This window comes from Bombina bombina, chromosome 7 (assembly GCF_027579735.1).
Source record: "Bombina bombina isolate aBomBom1 chromosome 7, aBomBom1.pri, whole genome shotgun sequence".
Classification (NCBI taxonomy): domain Eukaryota; kingdom Metazoa; phylum Chordata; class Amphibia; order Anura; family Bombinatoridae; genus Bombina; species Bombina bombina.
The window spans coordinates 90,044,389-90,070,127 of NC_069505.1; the positions used below are offsets into that span (position 1 = coordinate 90,044,389).

At 37.6% G+C, this 25,739-nt stretch overlaps 1 protein-coding gene across 2 annotated transcripts in view; it reads left to right on the plus strand.

Annotated features, from left to right (window-relative positions):
* Window positions 1-25,739, plus strand: part of LOC128665906 (synaptotagmin-A-like) — a 150,479-nt gene that overhangs the window by 101,376 nt on the left and 23,364 nt on the right. For both annotated transcript variants that reach the window (XM_053720154.1, XM_053720155.1), the window contains exons 4-5: window positions 5,015-5,127; window positions 7,540-7,929. In XM_053720154.1, coding sequence (XP_053576129.1) covers window positions 5,015-5,127; window positions 7,540-7,929 — 503 coding nt within the window. The remainder of the gene's footprint in view (window positions 1-5,014; window positions 5,128-7,539; window positions 7,930-25,739) is intronic.

Here is a 25,739-nt window from a genome sequence, read left to right on the forward strand (position 1 = left end):
ATTTTGAGGGGTTTGTTATTTTATTAGGGGGCTTAGATTAGGTGTAAGTAGCTTAAAATTGTTGTAATTTTTTTTAAATGTTTGTAACTTATTTTTTTTAACTTAGCTTTTTTTATTTTTTGTACTTTAGTTAGTTTATGTAATTGTATTTAATTTTAGTTATTTGTAGGTAATTTATTTAATTAATGTAATGATAGTTTAGTGTTAGGTTTAATTGTAACTTAGGTTAGGATTTATTTTACAGGTAATTTTGTATTTCTTTTAGCTAGGTAGTTATTAAATAGTTAATAACTATTTAATAACTATTCTAACTAGCTAAAATAAATACAAAGTTACCTGTAAAATAAATATAAATCCTAAGATAGCTACAATGTAATTATTAATTATATTGTAGCTATCTTAGGGTTTATTTTACAGGTAAGTATTTAGTTTTAAAAGGAATAATTTATTAAAGTATAGTGTAGTGTTAGGTGTAATTGTAACTTAGGTTAGTTTTTAGTTTACAGGTACATTTCTCTTTATTTTAGCTAGGTAAGCTATTAAATAGTTAATAACTATTTAATAGATTTTGTACCTAGTTAAAATAAATTGAAAGGTACCTGTAAAATAAAAATAAATCCTAAGATAGCTACAATATAATTATTATTTATATTGTAGCTATATTAGGGTTTATTTTATAGGTAAGTATTTAGTTTTAAATAGGATTAACTTAGTTAATAATAGAAATATTATTTAGATTTATTTAATAAATATTTAAGTTAGGGGGTGTTAGGGTTAGTGTTAGACTTAGGTTTAGGGGTTAATAATTTTATTACAGTGGCGGCGGTGTAGTGGGGGGCAGGATAGGGGTTAATAAATTTATTATAGGTGGCGACGGTGTAGGGGGGGCAGGATAGGGGTTAATAAATTTAATATAGGTTGCGGCGGGTTCAGGGAGCGGCGGTTTAGGGGTTAAACTATTTATTTATTTGCGGCGAGGTGCGGGATCAGCAGGATAGGGGTTAATAACTTTATTATAGAGGGCGACGGTATAGGGGGGGCAGGATAAGGGTTACTAGGTATAATGTAGGTGGCAGCGGTGTCCAGGAGCGGCGGTTTAGGGGTTAATACATTTATAAGACTTGCGGCGGGGTCTAGGAGCGGCGGTTTAGGGGTTAGTAACTTTATTTAGTTGCGGGGGGCTCCGGGGGCGCCAGTATAGGGGGTAGAACAGTGTAGTTTAGTGTGAGTGCTTAGTGACAGGCTAGCAAGAAAGCTGTCAAACAGCCGAAGAGCAGCGAGATCGGATGAGTGATAACTCTCACAGTCCGCTGCTCATCACCCCGCAGCTTTTTGACAGCTTTACTTGATAACTTGATAACGTTGATAACTACCCCCCAGTGTATCCATATTTTTGCAAATTGCCATTTTTTGGATAAGGTCTTGCAACCTTTGATAACATAAAACAAATCTTACTTGAAAGACACAAATAATTTTTTATCAAAATTAAAAAAATAGGTTATGTTGGTGAGAATTTTATTCTGTTCTCTCTGAATGTCTCCAGTTTATGTACTTCCATTAAGTATACTAGGGGCATAGCCACGGTGGAAAATCTATTAAGAACAGACAGGGAATGTACTGTACATAAAGAAAGATTTAGTTTTTGTTAGATTTGCTAACAATAATATTATATCAAAATCACTTTCCGTTTATGGACTCTTATTTTTTACAGAAACAAGGAACAGCTATGGGCTCCAATGTCGCCCCCACATACGCATACATCTTTATGAACAACTTTGAGGAACATTTTGTTTATCCTCATAGGTTGTTTCAACTCTATGGCGCCTCCTGGTGGAGGTACATAAATTATGTGTTTTGGGTGTGGATGGGGATGTTGGTAGCCTTTTAACATGTGTTCAAGATCTAAATGAAGCTGTGAGGGGTCTTCACTGTGAATATGAGTGAAAAAGGTATACAATACCTGGACACCTAGTTTTATATTGAAAATTAATTTTTAAACGCAAATTTATACACTAAGCCCACCGATAAAAATAACTTGTTGAAATATAGTAGTTGTCCCCCAAAGAGATTTTTCAAAGCAATACCAAAAAGCCAGTTTATGAGACTGAAATGTATAGTAACAGATGATGATAAATGTGGGTATAGGTTGCAGGAGATGGCAAAGAAATCTAGAACCAGGGGTTATCCAACACAATTGATTGCAGAACAACTTAATATAGTGATCCATGAGGATATGACCAATAAGGAATAGGAAACAAGAAAAAGACTGAATTATCTTTGTGACACCATACAATAGATTAAGCTATAAGATTATGCAGACATTGAAGAAGTATTGACACATGTTAAGGGACTACAACCCTTCAGTGAAGGAATTTAAAAATGAACCAATGGTTGCTTATAGGAGGAACAAAAGTCTAAAAGATCAGTTGGTACATGCTTACATGGGTAGTGGTAAAAGGGCCATCCAAAGAACTATATGCCAAACTAAGACTGGCTGTTATCCATATCTGAACTGCAGTCACATGATTAAGGGTGATTTTTTTTACCATCCCACAAATGGTAAGAAATTCCAGATAAGGACGTATTTAACATGTAGATTCTCATTTGTTGTTTACATAATTAAATGCCCATGTGGAATAATTTATGTGGGCGAGACCTGTAGAGAGGTTTGAGAGAGGATAACAGAACACAAATCTAATATCAGACAAAAAGACAAGGAGGCGTCTGTTTCCTCTCATTTCCACTCTATGGGTCATAATATCAGTCAACTGAGGTACCAAATCCAGAGCAAGTCGTTAGGCCAAGAAGGGGTGGTGATAGAGAACATATTTTGAAAACTAGAGAGATGTTCTGGATACAGACATTGGAGGCATTAACCCCAAAGGGCCTTAACAAAGATTTTGATTGGGCCATGTTTCTTTAAGTGGACCTGGTATGTTCTATATGTTGTGCGCTATTCTCCCTTTTTAATTGTATTTATGGGTTTTATGAGTTTTAAGAAGCTTGTTGGTATAAATTATATCTTTAGGATTTCTTTGCATTAATAATATAGTAAAAAAATGTTTTTGAGTGTAATATTCACTTTTGTCCACAAGATGTCATTAGTATGCAAAAAGTGCTTCTATGTATTGTAATAGGTGATAGTATATAAGGCACACACCTGTGTATAATCAAACATACATGAATAAGGGCCTAGTGCAGGCCTGAAGCTTTTTTCCATTGACCCTGTGATAGATGTTGCATATCTAGACTTTAGCAAAGCATTTGACACTGTCCCACACAACAAACTTATTCATAAAATGCATTGCCTTGGAATAGATGCTAAGATTGTTAAGTGGGTAGAATGCTGGCTTAAAGATAGACAACAGAGGGTTTCAATTAATGGAGTACATTCAAAAGAGGTGTCAGTTACTAGTGGTGTTTCCTAAGGGTCAGTTCTTGGCCCTGTTTTGTTTAACATGTTCATAAGTGATATTGGAAGTGGGCTTAAGGGGAAGGTTTGCTTGTTTGCTGATGATACAAAAATTTATAACAGGGTAGATGTTCCAGGTGGGGTTGATCAAATGAACAGTGAGTGATATTAAAAAACTAGAGGACTGGTCAAATAAATAGGATCTGAAATTTAATATTACCAAGAGCAAAATTATGCATATAGGATCCAAAAACCCAAAGGCCAATTATAGCCTCAATGGTACATTACAGACTGTAACTAAAGAAGAAAGGGACTTGGGAATTATTATTTCAAATTTTAAAATTTGGTACACAATGCAGCAGTGCAGCCAGTAAGGCCAGTCAAATACTTGGTTGCTTTGGAAGAGGTATTAGTAGCAGAAATAGCAAGGTTCTTATACCACTTTACAGATCATTAGTTAGACCAAATCTGGAATACTGTGTACAGTTGTGGAGACCATATCTTCAGAAAGATATAAATAAACTAGAAGCTGTCCAAAAGAGGGTTACTAAAATGGTACATGATCTAAAATAAAAAACATACAAAGAAAGACTCCATGACCTAAATATGTATAGTTTAGAGGATAGAAGGGAAAGAGATAAAATGATATAAACCTTCAAATATATAAAGGGACTTAATAAAATAGAAGCTGAAAGCATTTTTCACAAACAAAATTAAATGCCAAAACAAGGGGTCACAATCTAAAGTTAGAGGATAGCAGATTCAGGAAATTTGAGGAAGCATTGTTTTACAGAAAGGGAGGTGGATTCATGGAATAAACTTTCATTTGAGGTGGTAAACAAAAAGACTGTAAAGGAATTAAAAAATGCCTAGGACATGCATAAGGCTATCCTAAGGAAAAAGTAACATGTTAAACGGGTAGACTTGATGGGCCTTTTGGTGCTTATCTACCGTCAAATTCTATGTTTATATGATAGAATAAAGGTCATTTAAAGAAATTGGAGGCTGGAATCTACTGTTTGATATTTGTGATGCAGATTTGGCGAGTGTATGATTCCGAGAGTCTATAATTCCACACCACTGTGATACAGGTGTGCTATTTTCCAACATTTTGAGAAAACTAATATATAAGCAGTATCAGCCATGTCATGACTGGAACAAAGATCAGCCATGTTACTACACTTCACTTTCCCACAACCAGTCAAAGGTTTGACAAACATGCTGTGGAATTGAGAAAAAGGTGATTTCAGTTTGACAAAATGGCTCTACATATTCTCAGTTGTTACATAAGAGGTTTAAGTTGAATAATAATATTACCCATGGCACAATGCTGCTAGAATACTATTGTATTCTATCATGCAGCTGGGCCTAATTTTAAGTGTTATTGCTTGGATTGTGATAGCTTAGAACTTTTTAAAGACAAATCAATACCTGAAAAAACCCTGACTTCTAAGGACATCTTTAGCAAAACCGATTTTATTACATTTTTAAGATATATTAATACTCTCCCAGATGAATTATTTATTCATATTTATGGAGACTTTTATTTCTTGTAGGAATCTGTGATTTGTTTTTTAAACTTAGACTTTTTTTTTTCTTCAGAGAAAATATTTGTGAGAAAAGGAAATCATGAAAAGAAAGCAGATGGTAAAATCCTGGTGAAAAGCTTAGCTCCGAGTTTCCTGGAAATATCAAAGAAAGAACAAGACTCAAAGGCAAGTGCTCATTTGTTTAATCAATGTTGAATATATATATATATATATACATCTGTTACACTAATATTCTAATCGTAACAACTATTCTGTATTGTTCTGAAAATGTTTTGGCTTGGAATTACTTTTTCTCTAAACAAACAGGACTTTCAGAAAGAAAAAGCCATTCAGCTATATTTTACAATTACAAGTTAATCCCTAGAATGTTAATGAATTTACATTGTCATCAAGCTACTGTATCTCCATTCTCTCTAGCCAGTAAGAAGCCTTCAGTCTAGAAGGAGCAGTAAATAGGGATGGGCAAATGTTTCGCAACATTCGAAAAATGAAACGAATTTTAACACATTCGTTTGTTCAAATCGAATTTCGAATGTTTACATAACATTCTATCATTCAATTTTCAAATGTTCGGTTTCGAATTTTACGATTACATTCGAAAATATTCATTTAGAAAAATTCAAATTTATATTTGTAATACTATTTCTAACGCTTTCTTTAAATGTAATTTTCAAATTATGCAATATTCTATATAGAAACATTCAAAATTATATATTTGTATCTATTATCTATCAGTTTACTAGATTCCCTCCCTACCACATGAACTATTGAACTTCTAAATAGTATTTGTTAAATAGAATGTTAAATTCGAAATTTTGATTGTGGACATTCAATATACTTATAAACATTCAAATTCAAAAGTGACATTCAAAAACTGTAAATAGCATTCGATTATAGAATTTTTAAGAATATTCTCAACATTCGGATTTATAATTTGAATTTTGGTAATAACATTCTTTCTAACATTCGAACTCGGAAATTTACACATTCGCCCATCCCTAGCAGTAAACACCTTGATATTATTGTATAAAATGCTTCTGCATGGCACTATTTTTGCTATATCTGTAAGCATAGACCAGCACTTCCCTTCAACATTGTCTTTTCAATATATTCTTCAATGTCGGTGCAACACCTTTTTAGGTCTCTCACTTGGACCCATACAGCTATCTAAACATTTGAAGGTGGCACTCTCTGTGAATTAAAAAAAAAAACTCCTTTAAGCTAAAAACATTAAAAATGTTTCAGGGCTTCTGCCCTTTGTCAAGCTAAATAAAAATAAGAACAATGCACATATATAATTCCACACCATTAAAAAAGAGGCCAATCAACCAAAAACATTCCGATTCGGAATGTTAGTGATATTTAAGATGGAGTTTTATTCATCAGTTGTAATGAAGATGTGGTATAACTCACTTTTTAATAAAGATATGAAATTCAAAAACACCCACTTCAAAAGTCAATTTTTCTATGAGCTGACGGTTTGAATTGTTGTCCAATCAGTGCTCTCCCCATATGGCACTTTTGTTGTAGCTAAAACACTGATTGGAGAATAGTTCAAACCGTTAGCTCTCAGAAAAATTAACTTTTGAAGTGGGAGGCAAAGAGTGGGGTATTTGAATTGTATATCTATACTAAAAAGTAAGTTGTAGCTCATCTTCATTACAACTAATAAATAAAACTCCATCATGATTATTTATCTTTTTAAACAATAAACATTCTGGAGTAGACTGTCCCTTTAAAGTGCATTGATAAGAGTGTATACACTTTTGCATTGTAAAGTCTGTTTATGTGAGGATAATGTCCATATGAGAAGAATCTGAATGTGAATGATATTTGGACTGTTGATTTTTTCTATTTATTGGGAAATTGTTTATAAAAAAAAGTTATAATATCTTATACAAGAGCAAATATTTGTTTATATATCACTACCACATTACATGGAGAGTATGTTTAATGGATTTTCATTGGTGGTTTGTAGTGGAATACAAATAACATGTAATGAAATGAAACACATAATGAAACACACGTGTCACATCCAGTTTATCAGTAAAATTTTGTTTGGTGACAAAATATGTCACTTTTTTATGTTTAACCATTGGTTTAGTAATTCAGTGATGGTGGTAAAATCACAATAAAATGTGTCAAATGTATGTGTAAGGGAATTTACTATATGCAAAAGGGGGGGGGGGTCTTCCCCAAAATGTCTCAATAAATTATTTATTGGAGTCTGTGAAATTTTTCCCAATTTTTTTGTTTATTATACTTTTTTTCTCATGCCCCACTGGTAGTCAGACCACACACAAATACCACCTACATGCACTAAGGTAATTTGCATAGTTTTACTTGTTTACTATGCAAAATTAATGATTTTATGAGTGACTTAATTTTGTGTTTAATATCCATTTTATTCAGTGAATGACTATTTTTGTATTCAGAATAAAATTTAAAGAAAATAACATTTTATGATTCAGTAGGCAAATACAGGTCTATAAATGCTAATCATATTTCATTGAATGTACTACAGAATCCAAGTATGACATTTCATCATATATAATGCTTTTCGATTTCTGAATGTAGATTCAGCATATGCAGAAAGAAATGGAGAAGCTGGAAGTACGTCTGACTCCCTCACCACCCAGCACTGAGAGTTTAGATGATGTGGGCAGTGACTCAGACCAGCTACAGGGTTCACGGGGGAAGTTGAAATTTTCTCTTCTTTATGATAAAAAGAAGCTGACAATTCTTCTCAAAGTCATAGAAGCCATGGAACTTCCAGAACATAGCAGGGACCCTATTGTCAAAATCAAGGTCTTTTCTAGAGAAGATGAACAGCAATATGAAGTACAATCTCTTCTTCATGAATGGGAAACCAAAGTAGTAAAGAATAGCAGAAACCCTTTGTTTGATGAGGAATTCTCCTGGTCTGTGAAGGAAACCCCTCTGTCAAAGATTACTGTTAAGTTTGAGGTATGTGCAATACAGAATAACAATCTGTTATCAAATAATCATTTAACATCTTATATAATAAAAGGCCAAGTGTGTTTGTCCGAAGCTGTCATGCGCAGTAGAGAGGACAAACACATCTGGACTTAGAGTCCCTACCTGAAAAGCTGGTGCTGGCAAAAGTGGGCGTGGCAGGGCGTGCCCGGGTATGACAGGGGCATGGCCGAGCATGCAAGAGGGATAGAGGGATAGAGGGGAGAGAAGAAGAAAGAGAAGGGGAGAGAGATAGAGAGGGGGAAAGAACAAAATAGATGGCAAAGAGCAAGAGAGGGGAGAGATAGAAAATAAGAGGGGAAAGAGAGAGAACAAAAGAGAGGGGGAGAGAGAGCAAAAGAGAGGGATGGAGAGAGAGCAAAAGAGAGTGGGGGAGAGTGCAAAAGAGAGCGGGGAGAGCACAAAAGAGAGGGAGGGGAGGGCGCAAAAGAGAGGGGGGAGAGAGAGCGCAAAAGAGAGGGGGGAGAGACAGAGGGGGGAGAGAGAGAGTGCAAAAGAGAGGGTGGAGAGAGAGAGGGGGAGAGAGAGAGTGCAAAAGAGAGGGTGGAGAGAGAGAGAGAAAAAGTGAGGGGGAGAGAGAGCAAAAGAGAGGGGAGAGAGTGCAAAAGAGAGGGTGGAGAGAGAGCATGCAAAAGAGAGTGGGGATAGAGAGAGAGCAAAAGAGGGGGGAGAGAGTACAAAAGAGAGGTGAGAGAGAGAGAGCGCGCAAAAGAGAGGTGAGAGAGAGAGAGCGCGCAAAAGAGAGGGGAAGAGAGTGCAAAAGAGAGGTGGGAGATAGAGAGAGCACAAAAGAGAGGGGGAGAAAGAGCAAAAGAGAGGGATGGGGAGAGAGACAGCAAAATAGAGTGGGGAGAGAGAGAGTGCAAAAGAGAGGGGGAAAAGAGAGAGAGCACAAAAGAGAGGGGGAGAGAGAGAGAGCACAAAAGAGAGTGGGTAAAGATCGCAAAAGAAAGGGGGGAGAGAGAGAGCGCAAAAGAGAGTGGGTAAAGATCGCAAAAGAGAGGGGGAGAGAGAGAGCGCGCAAAAGAGAGGGGGAGAGAGAGAGCGCAAAAGAGAGGTGGGAGAGAGAAAGCCAAAGAGAGGGGGTAGAGAGAGCAAAAGAGAGGTGGAGTGAGAGAGAGAGCAAAAGAGAGGGGGAGAGCACACAAAAGAGGGGGGGAGGAGAGAGAGAGAGAGCAAAAGAGAGGGGGGTGAGAGAGTGCAAAAGAGAGGGGGAGGGAGAGAGCGCAAGGGGTGGGATCGCTGTACTGCAAAAAATGGCCTGTGTGAATGGGCTTTAGGACTAGTAAAGAAGAGGGGAAAGGGCAAAAGAGAGGGGAGAGAGAGCAAAAGAGAGGGGGGATAGAGAAAGCCAAAGAGAGGGGGTAGAGAGAGCAAAAGAGAGGTGGAGCGAGAGAGAGAGCAAAAGAGAGGGGGAGAGCACACAAAAGAGGGGGGGGGGGAGAGAGAGCAAAAGAGAGGGGGGTGAGAGAGTGCAAAAGAGAGGGGGAGGGAGAGAGCGCAAGGGGTGGGACCGCTGTACTGCAAAAAATGGCCTGTGTGAATGGGCTTTAGGACTAGTAAAGAATAAAAGGTCATTCATTTAATAGTTTTTATTTTTATAGGAACTTCTGTAAATTTTTATATATCACATAATTTGGATAGATTTTGGTTATAGTTTAATGAAAGGAACCTAAATAAAAACAAATAATAGATGGATAAAGAGAAGAAGTAGCATAAAGATATCAGGTTTACTAAAGCTATTTTAAAAAAAAATAGTAAGAAAAAAGTAATAGATGGATAAAAAAAATGATGAGAAAAGTAATATAACAATGTTCTCAGTATTCTGTATGATGCATTGTGGTTGCTTATACATATGTGTGTTTGTGACCATAGTTGTAGAAAGTGATGGAATCAGTTGTATACATTTTAGAATTTACAGGAGGACATTACATAGAAGAACAATAAGCTAGCTGTAATAAATATGGTGGCAACATTTCCAAAATGGCTACCACTAGTTAGAGGTGACATTGCCAATATATAATCACAGCACACATCTTAACAAATATATTACTTACTCAAGCAACAATACTATGGACAAGCAACATAGAGAGTGATAACCCACTCTATGCTTGCTATAATCAGTGCATCTTGTTTTGAAAGGACATATATGATGGTCATTTATTATATCTGTAGCAGATGAAACAGAAGCACCACATTGCCTAGTATTGCACGAACTTGTGTGAAGATGTATATTAAATGGTTCACTCACATTTAATTAAGCACCCCTCTTGGTGCAAATAGTGCAGACTGGAATCAAACAGACACCCAGCAGAATGGCCTCTGATACAACTCCAGCCGCAGTGGAATGGATCAGGATACTGTGTCCCAAAAAAGATTTCTTGCACCATATGAGGTGGTAGTGGTGATAAATGATAATATGGCAGCAAGTGGTAAGTTCAAAACTTACTTTAATAAAATGAAATAAAAACAGCAACGCATTTCTCAGCCAACCAATGACTGTTTCGGAGGCCAGTCTGCTGGGTGACTGTTTGATTACAACCTGAACTATTTGCACCAAGAGGGGTGCTTAATTAAATGTGAGTAAAACATTTTATGTACATCTTCACACAAGTACATACAATACGAGGCCATCTTTTCATCTTCTACAGATTACTGACCCCTGGATCTTGGCCATTCTCAGACGGCTGCCTGGACCTGGACTTTACCCACACATCCTGGGTGCTTATTATAATATACCGTCAATTGATATGAGACTTTCACATCGATTTATATACTTATTTCTTTTTCTTTTTTTCTTTATTTTATTTATAATCCAACAGTGTAATAACAAAGAGAGAGACAAAAAAACACAAGTAAAACAAATATACTAGCAAGATTTTTGCTTGCATCTCGCAGGATGCAAATAAAATAGAAGATAAATTCATATATGTATATATCATACATATGTATATATCATAATCGTGAGAATAAATAATAATTAATAAATGTCATATTATCAGACAATCAAAACCTGTTAGATGTGCAACGTGGACAAGCATAAGTTTGCAACGGGTAAAATCAAGACATTTTCAGTGGAGATAAGTAACACTTATTAATTAATTCTATATGTGATTCTCTCCACGTCATAGAAATCTGCAATTTATCTAATGCCGCAAAACTTTGTCTAAGCCTATCCTCCTCAAAGTTGGGAAAAGCCCTTCCCCAAAAATTACATAGTTTATTTATCAGTATTATGCCCTGTTTGGCCAGCATAATATCATATATAAGTGAAATTGAAGCATTACCATTAGCAAAACTTTAGGTTAATACATTTATTAGAGTAGCGGTGTGGTCCGGTCGGCAGATTAGGGGTTAATAATTGTAGGTAGGTGGAGGCGACGTTGCGGCAGATTAGGGGTTAATAAGTGTAAGGTTAGGGGTGTTTAGACTCGGGGTACATGTTAGAGTGTTAGGTGCAGACTTAGGAAGTGTTTCCCCATAGGAAACAATGGGGCTGCGTTAGGAGCTGAACCAGGGATAGGTACGGACCAAGGCTATGGCGGACATTTTCAAAAGTACAGACTTTAGTGAAGGACACCAAGGTACATTTAAAATTAAAAACATCAAAAAACCCTCTCTTTGAATGACTATCTTGATATCGGGCAATGAAGCTAACGCCTCATAGACCCACTTCTGTGTAAAAACAAAATGCCGCAGCTGAAAATAAGCATAAATATTAACCCTAGGAAGATTAAACTTTTGAAAAAATGACTCATAATCTGTTGTTCTGACAATATTTGGGAGACATATATCAGCCCTTGATCCGCCCATAGCTTAAATACCTCCTGATAAATTCTGTGTTACCAATTATTGGAAGAAAATCAGAAAAAGCTGGAGAAACCTCCAGCAAGCCACAAAGTTTATGCCATGCTAAAATTGTATTTTTTATAGATATCAACCCCAGAATATTAGAGGGTAGATTTTTCACTGAGCAATGGAGAATAGCTTTTAATGCAAAAGGTGCAATCATAAAGGATTCTAGTTCAAACGTTGTAAACTGATTCAACTCCGTAAACCAATCAAAGGCAATTTTAACCATGGAGGCCCAATTATATAGTCTCAAATCTGGCAAAGCCAGACCCGCCACTGCTTTCTTTTGCATTAGCCTATTTAATGAGAAACACGGCTTCTTATTATCCCAGATAAATTTGGACTGCCAATGATGTAAATCACGCAGGTCTCTATTAGTTAAAAGCACTGGTAAATTCTGAAGTAGATAGAGTATCCAGGGAAAAATAATTGATTTTATTAGATTAACTCGTGCTGAGATAGAAATTGGGAAGGACGACCACATTTCCAACTCCATTTCAATTTTCTGTAAAAAAGGGGAAAAGTTTACCTTGTACCACTTTTCCGGATATCTAAGAAGCACTTTACCTAAATATCGGAACAAATCTACCACTTTAAAAAGGTGGTCCTTATATTTGATCACCGCTTTACTAACCCATAACAGTTCACTTTGATCAAAATTAATTTTATACCCTGAAAAAGAAGAGAAAAACGAGAATAAATGCAGAATTATCGGTATTGATTGTTGCACATTATCCAAGAATACAAGAAGATCATCTGCGTAGAGTAAAATTTTTAAACTATGCGTACACATAGGAATTCCTGTTAAACTATCCCTTAACCATATGACAAATGGTTCCAATGCTACGTTAAAAAGCAGTGGGAAAAGCGGGCAACCCTGCCTAGTACCTCTCTTAAGAGATATTTTAGATGATAGAGTCCCATTAATAAGAAGATAAGATATAGGCCTCTAGTTATCAACGTGTCTACTTACCTGCCTTCGCCGGCCCCAATACGCCCGCCTAAGCTCACCTCACATCGCCGCCTCGGACCTGAATACGCTCGCCAAAGTTATAAAAAAAGCTGTCAAAAAGCCACGCACCAAGTACGGGGCGATGAGCAGCGGACTGTGATAGTTATCACTCATCCGATCTCGCTGCTCTTCGGCTTTTTTACAGCTTTATTGATAAGCTGTCACTAAGCACCCACACTAAACTACACTGTTCTACCCCCTATACTGGCGCCCCCGGAGCCCCCCGCAACTAAATAAAGTTATTAACCCCTAAACCACCGCTCCTAGACCCCGCCGCCAACTACATAATACCTATTAACCCATATCCTGCACCCCCTATACCGCCGCCACCTATAATAAATTTATTAACCCCTATCCTGCGGATTCCGGACCCCGCCACGACTAAATAAATTGTTTAACCCCTAAACCGCCGCTCCTGGACCCCGCCGCCACCTATGTTAAACTTATTAACCCCTAATCTGCCCCCCCTACACCGCCGCAACCTATAATAAATTTATCAACCCCTATCCTGCCCCCCCCTACACCGCCGCAACCTATAATAAAATTATTAACCCCTAAACCTAAGTCTAACACTAACCCTAACACCCCCTATCTAAAATATTAATTAAATAAATCTAAATAAATATAACTCTTATTAAATTAATTATTCCTATTTAAAACTAAATACTTACCTATAAAATAAACCCTAATATAGCTACAATATTACTAATAATTATATTGTATCTATTTTAGGATTTATTTTTATTTTACAGGCAAATTTAAATTTATTTTAACTAGGTACAATAGCTATTAAATAGTTATTAACTATTTAATAGCTACCTAGATAAAATAAAGACAAATTTACCTGTAAAATAAAAACTAACCTAAGTTTCAATTACACCTAACACTACACTATCAATAAATAAATTATTCCTATTTAAAACTAAATAATTACCTGTAAAATAAACTCTAAGGCCTAGATTTGGAGTTCGGCGGTAAAAGGGCTGTTAACGCTCCGCGGGTTTTTTTCTGGCCGCACCATAAATTTAACTCTGGTATCGAGAGTTCAAACAAATGCTGCGTTAGGCTCCAAAAAAGGAGCGTAGAGCATTTTTACCGCAAATGCAACTCTCGATACCAGAGTTGCTTACGGACGCGGCCGGCATCAAAAACGTGCTCGTGCACGATTCTCCCATAGGAAACAATGGGGCTGTTTGAGCTGAAAAAAAACCTAACACCTGCAAAAAAGCAGCGTTCAGCTCCTAACGCAGCCCCATTGTTTCCTATGGGGAAACACTTCCTACGTCTGCACCTAACACTCTAACATGTACCCCGAGTCTAAACACCCCTAACCTTACACTTATTAACCCCTAATGTGACGCCCCCGCTATCGCTGACCCCTGCATATTATTATTAACCCCTAATCTGCCGCTCCGTACACCGCCGCAACCAACGTTATCCCTATGTACCCCTAATCTGCTGCCCCTAACACCGCAGACCCCTATATTATATTTATTAGCCCCTAACCTGCCCCCCACAACGTCGCCGACACCTACCAACACTTATTAACCCCTAATCTGCCGAGCGGACCTGAGCGCTACTATAATAAAGTTATTAACCCCTAATCCGCCTCACTAACCCTATCATAAATAGTATTAACCCCTAATCTGCCCTCCCTAACATCGCCGACACCTACCTTCAATTATTAACCCCTAATCTTCCGACCGGAGCTCACCGCTATTCTAATAAATGTATTAACCCCTAAAGCTAAGTCTAACCCTAACACTAACACCCCCCTAACTTAAATATAATTTACATCTAACGAAATAAATTAACTCTTATTAAATAAATTAATCCTATTTAAAGCTAAATACTTACCTGTAAAATAAACCCTAATATAGCTACAATATAAATTATAATTATATTATAGCTATTTTAGGATTAATATTTATTTTACAGGCAACTTTGTATTTATTTTAACCAGGTACAATAGCTATTAAATAGTTAAGAACTATTTAATAGTTACCTAGTTAAAATAATAACAAATTTACCTGTAAAATAAATCCTAACCTAAGATATAATTAAACCTAACACTACCCTATCAATAAAATAATTAAATAAACTACCTACAATTACCTACAATTAACCTAACACTACACTATCAATAAATTAATTAAACACAATTGCTACAAATAAATACAATTAAATAAACTATCTAAAGTACAAAAAATAAAAAAGAACTAAGTTACAGAAAATAAAAAAATATTTACAAACATAAGAAAAATATTACAACAATTTTAAACTAATTACACCTACTCTAAGCCCCCTAATAAAATAACAAAGCCCCCCAAAATAAAAAATCCCCTACCCTATTCTAAATTAAAAAAGTTACAAGCTCTTTTACCTTACCAGCCCTGAACAGGGCCCTTTGCGGGGCATGCCCCAAGAAGTTCAGCTCTTTTGCCTGTAAAAAAAAACATACAATACCCCCCCCCCAACATTACAACCCACCACCCACATACCCCTAATCTAACCCAAACCCCCCTTAAATAAACCTAACACTAAGCCCCTGAAGATCTTCCTACCTTGTCTTCACCATCCAGGTATCACCGATCCGTCCTGGCTCCAAGATCTTCATCCAACCCAAGGGGGGGTTGGCGATCCATAATCCGGTGCTGAAGAGGTCCAGAAGAGGCTCCAAAGTCTTCCTCCTATCCGGCAAGAAGAGGACATCCGGACCGGCAAACATCTTCTCCAAGCGGCATCTTCGATCTTCTTCCATCCGGTGCGGAGCGGGTCCATCTTGAAGCAGGCGACGCGGATCCATCCTCTTCTTCCGATGTCTCCCGACTAATGACGGTTCCTTTAAGGGACGTCATCCAAGATGGCGTCCCTCAAATTCCGATTGGCTGATAGGATTCTATCAGCCAATCGGAATTAAGGTAGGAATTTTCTGATTGGCTGATGGAATCAGCCAATCAGAATCAAGTTCAATCCGATTGGCTGATCCAATCAGCCAATCAGATTGAGCTCGCATTCTATTGGCTGTTCCGATCAGCCAATAGAATGCGAGCTCAATCTGATTGGCTGATTGGATCGGCCAATCGGATTGAACTAGATTCTGATTGGCTGATTCCATCAGCCAATCAGAAAATTCCTACCTTAATTCCGATTGGCTGATAGAATCCTATCAGCCAATCGGAATTCGAGGGACGCCATCTTGGATGACGTCCCTTAAAGGAACCGTCATTATTCGGGAGACATCGGAAGAAGAGGATGGATCCGCGTCGCCTGCTTCAAGATGGACCCGCTCCGCACCGGATGGAAGAAGATCGAAGATGCCGCTTGGAGAAGATGTTTGCCGGTCCGGATGTCCTCTTCTTGCCGGATAGGAGGAAGACTTTGGAGCCTCTTCTGGACCTCTTCAGCACCGGATTATGGATCGCCAACCCCCCCTTGGGTTGGATGAAGATCTTGGAGCCAGGACGGATCGGTGATACCTGGATGGTGAAGACAAGGTAGGAAGATCTTCAGGGGCTTAGTGTTAGGTTTATTTAAGGGGGGTTTGGGTTAGATTAGGGGTATGTGGGTGGTGGGTTGTAATGTTGGAGGGGGGGGGGTATTGTATGTTTTTTTTTACAGGCAAAAGAGCTGAACTTCTTGGGGCATGCCCCGCAAAGGGCCCTGTTCAGGGCTGGTAAGGTAAAAGAGCTTGTAACTTTTTTAATTTAGAATAGGGTAGGGAATTTTTTATTTTGGGGGGCTTTGTTATTTTATTAGGGGGCTTAGAGTAGGTGTAATTAGTTTAAAATTGTTGTAATATTTTTCTTATGTTTGTAAATATTTTTTTATTTTCTGTAACTTAGTTCTTTTTTATTTTTTGTACTTTAGATAGTTTATTTAATTGTATTTATTTGTAGCAATTGTGTTTAATTAATTTATTGATAGTGTAGTGTTAGGTTAATTGTAGGTAATTGTAGGTAGTTTATTTAATTAATTTATTGATAGTGTAGTGTTAGGTTAATTGTAGGTAATTGTAGGTAGTTTATTTAATTATTTTATTGATAGGGTAGTGTTAGGTTTAATTATATCTTAGGTTAGGATTTATTTTACAGGTAAATTTGTTATTATTTTAACTAGGTAACTATTAAATAGTTCTTAACTATTTAATAGCTATTGTACCTGGTTAAAATAAATACAAAGTTGCCTGTAAAATAAATATTAATCCTAAAATAGCTATAATATAATTATAATTTATATTGTAGCTATATTAGGGTTTATTTTACAGGTAAGTATTTAGCTTTAAATAGGATTAATTTATTTAATAAGAGTTAATTTATTTCGTTAGATGTAAATTATATTTAAGTTAGGGGGGTGTTAGTGTTAGGGTTAGACTTAGCTTTAGGGGTTAATACATTTATTAGAATAGCGGTGAGCTCCGATCGGAAGATTAGGGGTTAATAATTGAAGGTAGGTGTCGGCGATGTTAGGGAGGGCAGATTAGGGGTTAATACTATTTATGATAGGGTTAGTGAGGCGGATTAGGGGTTAATAACTTTATTATAGTAGCGCTCAGGTCCGCTCGGCAGATTAGGAGTTAATAAGTGTAGGCAGGTGTCGGCGACGTTGAGGGGGGCAGATTAGGGGTTAATAAATATAATATAGGGGTCGGCGGTGTTAGGGGTAGCAGATTAGGGGTACATAGGGATAACGTAGGTGGCGGCGATTTGCGGTCGGAAGATTAGGGGTTAATTATTTTAAGTAGCTTGCGGCGACGTTGTGGGGGGCAAGTTAGGGGTTAAGAAATATAATATAGGGGTCGGCGGGGTTAGGGGCAGCAGATTAGGGGTACATAAGTATAACGTAGGTGGCGGTCGGCAGATTAGGGGTTAAAAATTTTAATCGAGTGGCGGCGATGTGGGGGGAGCTCGGTTTAGGGGTACATAGGTAGTTTATGGGTGTTTGTGTACTTTAGGGTACAGTAGTTAAGAGCTTTATAAACCGGCGTTAGCCAGAAAGCTCTTAACTCCTGCTATTTTCAGGCGGCTGGAATCTTGTCGTTAGAGCTCTAACGCTCACTTCAGAAACGACTCTAAATACCAGCGTTAGAAAGATCCCATTGAAAAGATAGGCTACGCAAATGGCGTAGGGGGATCTGCGGTATGGAAAAGTCGCGGCTGAAAAGTGAGCGTTAGACCCTTTAATCACTGACTCCAAATACCAGCGGGCACCCAAAACCAGCGTTAGGAGCCTCTAACGCTGGTTTTGACGGCTACCGCCGAACTCCAAATCTAGGCCTAAGATAGCTAGAGCTATCTTAGGATTTATATTTATTTTACAGGTAACTGTATTTATTTTAAATAGGTAGAATAGTTATTAAATAGTTATTAACTATTTAATAACTACCTAGCTAAAAGAAATACAAAATTACCTGTAAAATAAATTCTAACCTAAGTTACAATTAAACCTAACACTACACTATCATTAAATAAATTAAATTAATTAACTACAAGTAGCTACAATTAAATACAATTAAATAAACTAACTAAAGTACAAAAAATAAAAAAAATAAGTTACAAAAAATAAAAAAATATTACAAAATTTTTAAGCTAATTACACCTAATCTAAGCCCCCTAATAAAATAACAAAGCCCCCCAAAATAAAAAAAATGCCCTATCCTATTCTAAATTAAAAAAGTTAACAGCTCTATTACCTTACCAGCCCTTAAAAGGGCCTTTTTGCGGGGCATGCCCAAGAGTTTTCAGCTCTTTTGCATGTATAAAAAAATAAAACCCCCCCAACATTAACCCACCACCCACATACCCCTACTCTAACCCACCCAACCCCCCTTAAAAAAACACTAACCCCTGAAGATCTCCCTACCTTTAGCCGTCTTCAGCCAGCCGACCACCGATGGAACAGAAGAGGACATCCGCAGCGGCCGAAGTCATCATCCAAGGGGCGCTGAAGAGGTCTTCCATCTAATAGAAGTCTTCATCCATGCGGCGTCTTCAATCTTCATCCATCTGGAGCGGAGCCTTCTTCAAACGAGCCGACGCGGAGCCATCCTCTTCCAACGACTCCTACCCGATGAATGGATATTCCTTTAAGTGATGTCATCCAAGATGGCGTCCCTCAAATTCCGATTGGCTGAGAGGATTCTATCAGCCAATTGGAATTAAGGTAGGAAAAATCTGATTGGCTGATGCAATCAGCCAATCAGATTCAAGTTCAATCCGATTGGCTGATCCAATCAGCCAATCAGATTGAACTCGCATTCTATTGGCTGTTCCGATCAGCCAATAGAATGCAAGCTCAATCTGATTGGCTAATTGTATCAGCCAATCAGATTTTCCTACCTTAATTCCAATTGGCTGATAGAATCCTATCAGCCAATCGGAATTCGAGGGATGCCATCTTGGGTGACGTCACTTAAATGAATATCCATTTGTCGGGTAGGCGTCGTTGGAAGAGTATGTCTCCGCGTCGGCTCATTTTAAGAAGGCTCCGCTCCGGATGGATAAAGATTGAAGACGCCGCATGGATGAAGACTTCTATCGGATGGAAGACCTCTTCAGCGCCCCTTGGATGATGACTTCAGCCGCTGCGGATGTCCTCTTCTGTTCCATCGGTGGTCGGCTGGCTGAAGACGGCTAAAGGTAGGATGATCTTCAGGGGGTTAGTGTTAGGTTTTTTTAAGGAGGGGTTGGGTGGGTTAGAGTAGGGGTATGTGGGTGGTGGGTTTTAATGTTGGGGGGGTTGTATTTTTTTTACATGCAAAAGAGCTGAATACTTTTGGGCATGCCCCGCAAAAGGCCCTTTTAAGGGCTGGTAAGGTAATAGAGCTGTTACCTTTTTTAATTTAGAATAGAGTAGGGCATTTTTTATTTTGGGTGGCTTTGTTATTTTATTAGGGGGCTTAGATTAGGTGTAATTAGCTTAAAAATCTTGTAATATTTTTTTATTTTTTGTAACAAATGCCTAGATTTAGAGTTCTGCGTTAGCCGTCAAAACCAGCATTAGGGGCTCCTAACGCTGGTTTTGGTCGCCCGCTGGTATTTAGAGTCTGTCAAGAAAGGGTCTAACGCTCACTTTGCAGCCACGACTTTTCCATACCGCAGATCCCCCTACGCCATTTGCGTATCCTATCTTTTCAATGGGATCTTTCTAACACTGGTATTTAGAGTCTTGGCTGAAGTGAGCGTTAGAAATCTAATGACAAGACTCCAGCCGCAGCAAAAAGCAGGAGTTAAGAGCTTTCTGGGCTAACGCCGGTTCATAAAGCTCTTAACTACTGTGCTCTAAAGTACACTAACACCCATAGACTACTTATGTACCCCTAAACCGAGGTCCCCCCACATCGCCGCCACTCTATTAAATTTTTTTAACCCCTAATCTGCCGACCGCACACCGCTGCAACCTACATTATCCCTATGTACCCCTAATCTGCTGCCCCTAACACCGCCAACCCCTATATTATATTTATTAATCCCTAATCTGCTGCCCCAACGTCGCCACCACCTACCTACAATTATTAACCCCTAATCTGCCGACCGGACCTCACCGCTACTCTAAAAATGTTATTAACCCCTAAAGCTAAGTCTAACCCTAACTCTAACACCCCCCTAAATTAAATATAATTTTTATCTAACGAAATAAATTATTTCTTATTAAATAAATTATTTCTATTTAAAGCTAAATACTTACCTATAAAATAAACCCTAATATAGGAAACCAGGTACGCTGGGCCGGAAAAGTGCCGAGCATACCTGCTAGTTTTTTTATAACTAGCAAAAGTAGTCAGATTGTGCCGAAATTGTGTTCGGAACATCTGGAGTGACGTACGAATCGATCTGTGTCGGACTGAGTCCAGCGGTTCGAAGCTTACGTCACTATATTCTACTTTTGCTGGTGTGTAGGGCTTGATAACTTAGGCGAATCAGCCTCGCCACAAATACGCGTATTTGAGGTTGACGGCTTGATAACTAGAGGCCATAGGGTTTTTGTAAAGTTTCTGTACAAATTTCGAAAAACTACTTTTAAATCCAAATTTATCTATTGATTTAAATAGATATTCCCAATTGATTGCATCAAATGCTTTTTCGGCATCTACTGTTAAAATAGCCACATTTCCCTACCGTTTATATTCCGGGTTATCCAGCTCTAGATTCCAGACAAAATCCAAAAAAGAAGTAACTTTTCAGATATTTTTTAAAGAATGTATTCTTTTCATGAATCCCGTCTGATCCGGGTGTATAATTTTCTCTAGACAGATTGATAATCTAGTAGCACTAATGATCGTTAATAATTTATAATCAGCATTAAAAATCGATAAAGGTCTATGTGCCGCTAGATCATCCGGGTCCTTACCTTTCTTTAATTTTAACAATATAAGAGCTGTCGACAAATAACTAGATACTGCATTATTAGAACAATAATAAAAATTAAATAGATTTCCTAATATGTCTTTAATTTCATCCTGTAAAACTTTATAATATTCTATCGAAAGGAAATCTGGACCCGGCGCTTTATTTCTACTAGCTGATACAAGAGCTTCCAAAATTTCCTCAGCTGTAATTGGCTGGTTCACAGCCGATAGTTCCTCTTCTGAGATCCTGGGTACTTTTATCTTAGACCAGAAACTGACTAGGTTATCTAAATCTACATCCGGTTCAGAGTACAACTTCTCATAGAACAAAAAAAAAGCTTTACTAATATTCTTGGTATCCATATATCTCTTATTTTCTACCTTATTAGCCAGAACAAAATTCTTATTTCTTCCTGTTTTTTTTACTAATTTTGCCAGATATTTAGCAGAATTCCCATAGGTACCTCTAAACTGCATATTGATCTTTAGCGCTTCTCCCTGCGATCTCTGTTTTAAGAAAATATCCCTTTCCCTTTTTGCCTTACAGTATTTATCCATACTATGAACAAATTTATAATATAAAAAATTATAATATCTTCTTTATGCATTACTAACTTGCCCAGCTAGCTGGGATTCTGTACTCACGCATTTCTTCCTCCAGCTACAAAGATACGCCTTAATTTCACCTCACATAAAAGCCTTTGAGACTTCCCAAAAGGTCTATATTTTATAAAAATAGGAGATATTATATGTAGCAAAATCCTTAAATTTTTGTCTTAACCAGCACATAAATCTCGGATTATTTACAAGAAACCGAGGGGGAAAAAAAGGAGGCATTTTTATCTTTAATAAAGGGTACGGCTAAAAAAGCAACTGATACTATAGCATGGTCCGATATCACAATGTCATCAATAACCGCTTCAGATTTCATAATAGACAAGGATTTTGACACTAAGATCATATCAATTCTTGAAAAAGTCTTATGGACTTTTGATTCACATGTATATACCCTGGAATCTGGATATTTTAATCTCCATATGTCGACCAGCTTAAGTATTATTCTATAATATTATCTTAATTTTTTTGTTGAAAACCTATCCAGCTCTGGACACAGGGAAATATTAAAATCCCCCCTAAAATATGATACCCACTAATAAAAGGGAATAATTTAATCCTGATATTATCCCAAAATGTGGGGGAAAACCCATTGGGGCCATATATATTGCAGATCAAATAATTACAACCATTAAATTGAATTTGTAAGATTATAAATCTTCCTTCTGAATCAGTCTCAACCCTTATAATCTTATAATCCATTTTTTTTTTTTGTAATAGGATAGCTACACCAGATTTCCTATTGACCGCCGGGGGTCCACTACTTCACCCACCCATTTACATTTAAAGTTAGGGAATTCTGCTTCTTTCATATGGGTTTCAGCAAAATTACCAAATCAGGTTTAAATTTAGCTAGATATTTAATAACAATCTTACGCTTCCTCTGGGAAGTTATACCCCCAATATTCCAAGAAAGAATATTAAAATTGTCAGTTACAACCATCACAATTATTTCTTAAACAACCTTATTCCTCCCTTCTAAGATGCCTCTACACCAGCGATGAACAAAAGGCCGAAGGGATGTGAGGTAAAGAAAAAAAAAAAAGAAAACCCCCAACTAAAAACCAAATATTATTCATACAGAATGTATAAGGATCCAATCCTTTTTGTTACAGAGAGAACCAGACTAAACAAGACCCACATTACACACACAAAAATCATCATCATTGTTATTACCCATTTTTTGATTTGCTGACCTCAGAACAAAAACTAACATAGGCCTAAGGGCCATCCCTACCTAGTGGCAGTAGACTCTTGTGCTTCCTGCAGATTATTTAAAAACTAGTCTAGTACTATTTTCTTCCACTATGATTTTAGCTGAGTTCAAGTTTGTCTTGATATTTAAGTAATTTGAAGATACACATCCTATTTCTTCCTTAAGGATTAGCATTAGGATTCCTATGTCCAATCCTTTGTGACCTCTCTATTGCTAAAGGCATCTGATGTGCAGGGAAATCCAACGCTTATTGGAGTAAAGTAGATGTAACTTTTAATGTCTTCATATTCTTGAGTTTCCAGGAGGCCTACAATTCTGATAGTATTACGCCTGGAGCGATCCTCCAGGTTCTCTAGGCGCATTTGTAAATTTGAAATTTTAACCTCTTGTCTTTGAACTAAGCCATCTTGTGAATTAACCAGGTCTTCAAGATTGGAAATTCTATTTTCCGCCTCAGTGATTCTTGTCGCAAATTGCCTTACCTCATTCAATAGAGAGACAATATTGGTAGAAATACCAGTAAGCTCCTTTTTGATCATATCAAACTGAGGTGTAAACATATAGACCAGTTGCAACATTAAAGACTAAGTATCAAAAGAAGGTGTGGGGGGCTCTGAAGAGGGTTCTATTGATATATCTGCAATCTTATTCCTCCTGACCGCATTGAGACCCTCTGCCTTCTGTCCTTAACCCCTTAATGACCGGACCATTTTTCAATTTTCTTACCCTTAATGACAATGGCTATTTTTACATTTCTGCAGTGTTTGCGTTTAGCTGTCATTTTCCTCTTACTCGTTTATTACTTATAATTTACTAAAAAAAAAATGATAAAATATGAGGAAAAAATGGAAAAAAACACACTTTTTCTAACTTTGACCCCCCAAATCTGTTACACATCTACAATCACCAAAAAACACCCATGCTAAATAGCTTATAAATTTTGTCCTGAGTTTAGAAATACCCAATGTTTACATGTTCTTTGCTTTTTTTGCAATTTATGGGGAAATAAATACAAGTAGCACTTTGCTATTTCCAAACCACTTTTTTTCAAAATTAGCGCTAGTTTCTTTGGAACCCTGATATCTGTCAGGAATACCTGAATATCCCTTGACATGTATATATTTTTTTTTAGAAGACATCCCAAAGTATTGATCTAGGCCCATTTTGGTATATTTCATGCCACCATTTCACCGCCAAATGCGATAAAAAAAAAAAAAAAGTTCACTTTTTCACAAATTTTGTCACAAACTTTAGGTTTCCCACTGAAATTATTTACAAACAGCTTCTGCAATTATGGCACAAATGGTTGTAAATGCTTCTCTGGGATCCCCTTTTTCAGAAATAACAGACTTATATGGCTTTGTGGTTGCTTTTTGGTAATTAGAAGGCCGCTAAATGCCGCTGCGCACCACACATGTTTTATGCCCAGGAGTGAAGGGGTTAATTAGGGAGCTTGTAGGGTTAATTTTAGCTTTAGTGTAGTGTAGTAGACAACCCCAAGTATTGATCTATGCCCATTTTGGTATATTTTATGACACCATTTCACCGCCAAATGCGAGCAAATAAAAAAAAAAACTTTACATTTTTCACAATTTTAGGTTTCTCACTGAAATTATTTACAAACAGCTTGTGCTATTATGGCAGAAATTGTTGTAAAAGCTTCTCTGGGATCCCCTTTGTTCAGAAATAGCAGATTTATATGGCTTTGGCGTTGCTTTTTGGTAATTAGAAGGCCGCTAAATGCTTCTGCGCACCACACGTGAATTATGCCCAGCAGTGAAGGGGTTAAATTAGGTAGCTTGTAGAGAGCTTGCAGGGTTAATTTTAGAGATCAGCCTCCCACCTGACACATCCCACCCCCTGATCGCTCCCAAACAGCTCTCTTCCCTCCCCCATCCCACAATTGTTACCGCCATCTTAAGTACTGGCAGAAAGTCTGCCAGTACTAAATAAAAGAGTTTTTTTTTTTTTTAAATAAAAATTATAAAATATTTTAGTTGTGATGGACCCCTGCCTTAGCACCAACCTCCCTGATCCCCCCCTCCAGCTCTCTAACCCTCTCCCCTACCTAATTACCGCCATCTTGGGTACTGGCAGCTGTCTGCCAGTACCCAGTTTGGCCCCACAAACCAAACTATTTTAATTTTATTTATAACTTTTATTTGTATGTTTAATTATTTCTGTAGTGTAGCAGCCCCCCCCCCCACAATACCCCCACCCCCTCCCCCTCCCAGATCCTTTTAAATGTAAAAAAAAAAAAATAACTTTTTTTCCCCTTCCTTTTTCATTGGTGTCAGTGTGGCTAATGCGCGCATGTGCACGTGCACACACACACATGCACGCCCGCATCGTGCACGCGCGCGCACACGCTCCCTCCTCCCACCGGACAAAGGCACCATCGGCACCATCACTACCGGTGCAGAGAGGGCCACAGAGTGGCTCTCTGCATCGGAGTCTTGTAAAGGGGTATTGCAGGATGCCTCCATATCGAGGCATCACTGCAATACCCTCAGAGCTGCTGGAAGTGATTGTGATCACTTCCAGCACTCTGTTAGACAACTGACGTACCAGGTACGTCCATTGTCATTAACTGCTTGTTAATGCATGACGTACCTGGTACGTCAGTTGTCATTAAGGGGTTAAGCCAGCATTATACCAACTTAACAGGTTTAGCATCTACTCCAAGGCAATACATTTTGTCAATAAATTTGCTGTGTGCGACAACTAATTTGCTAAAG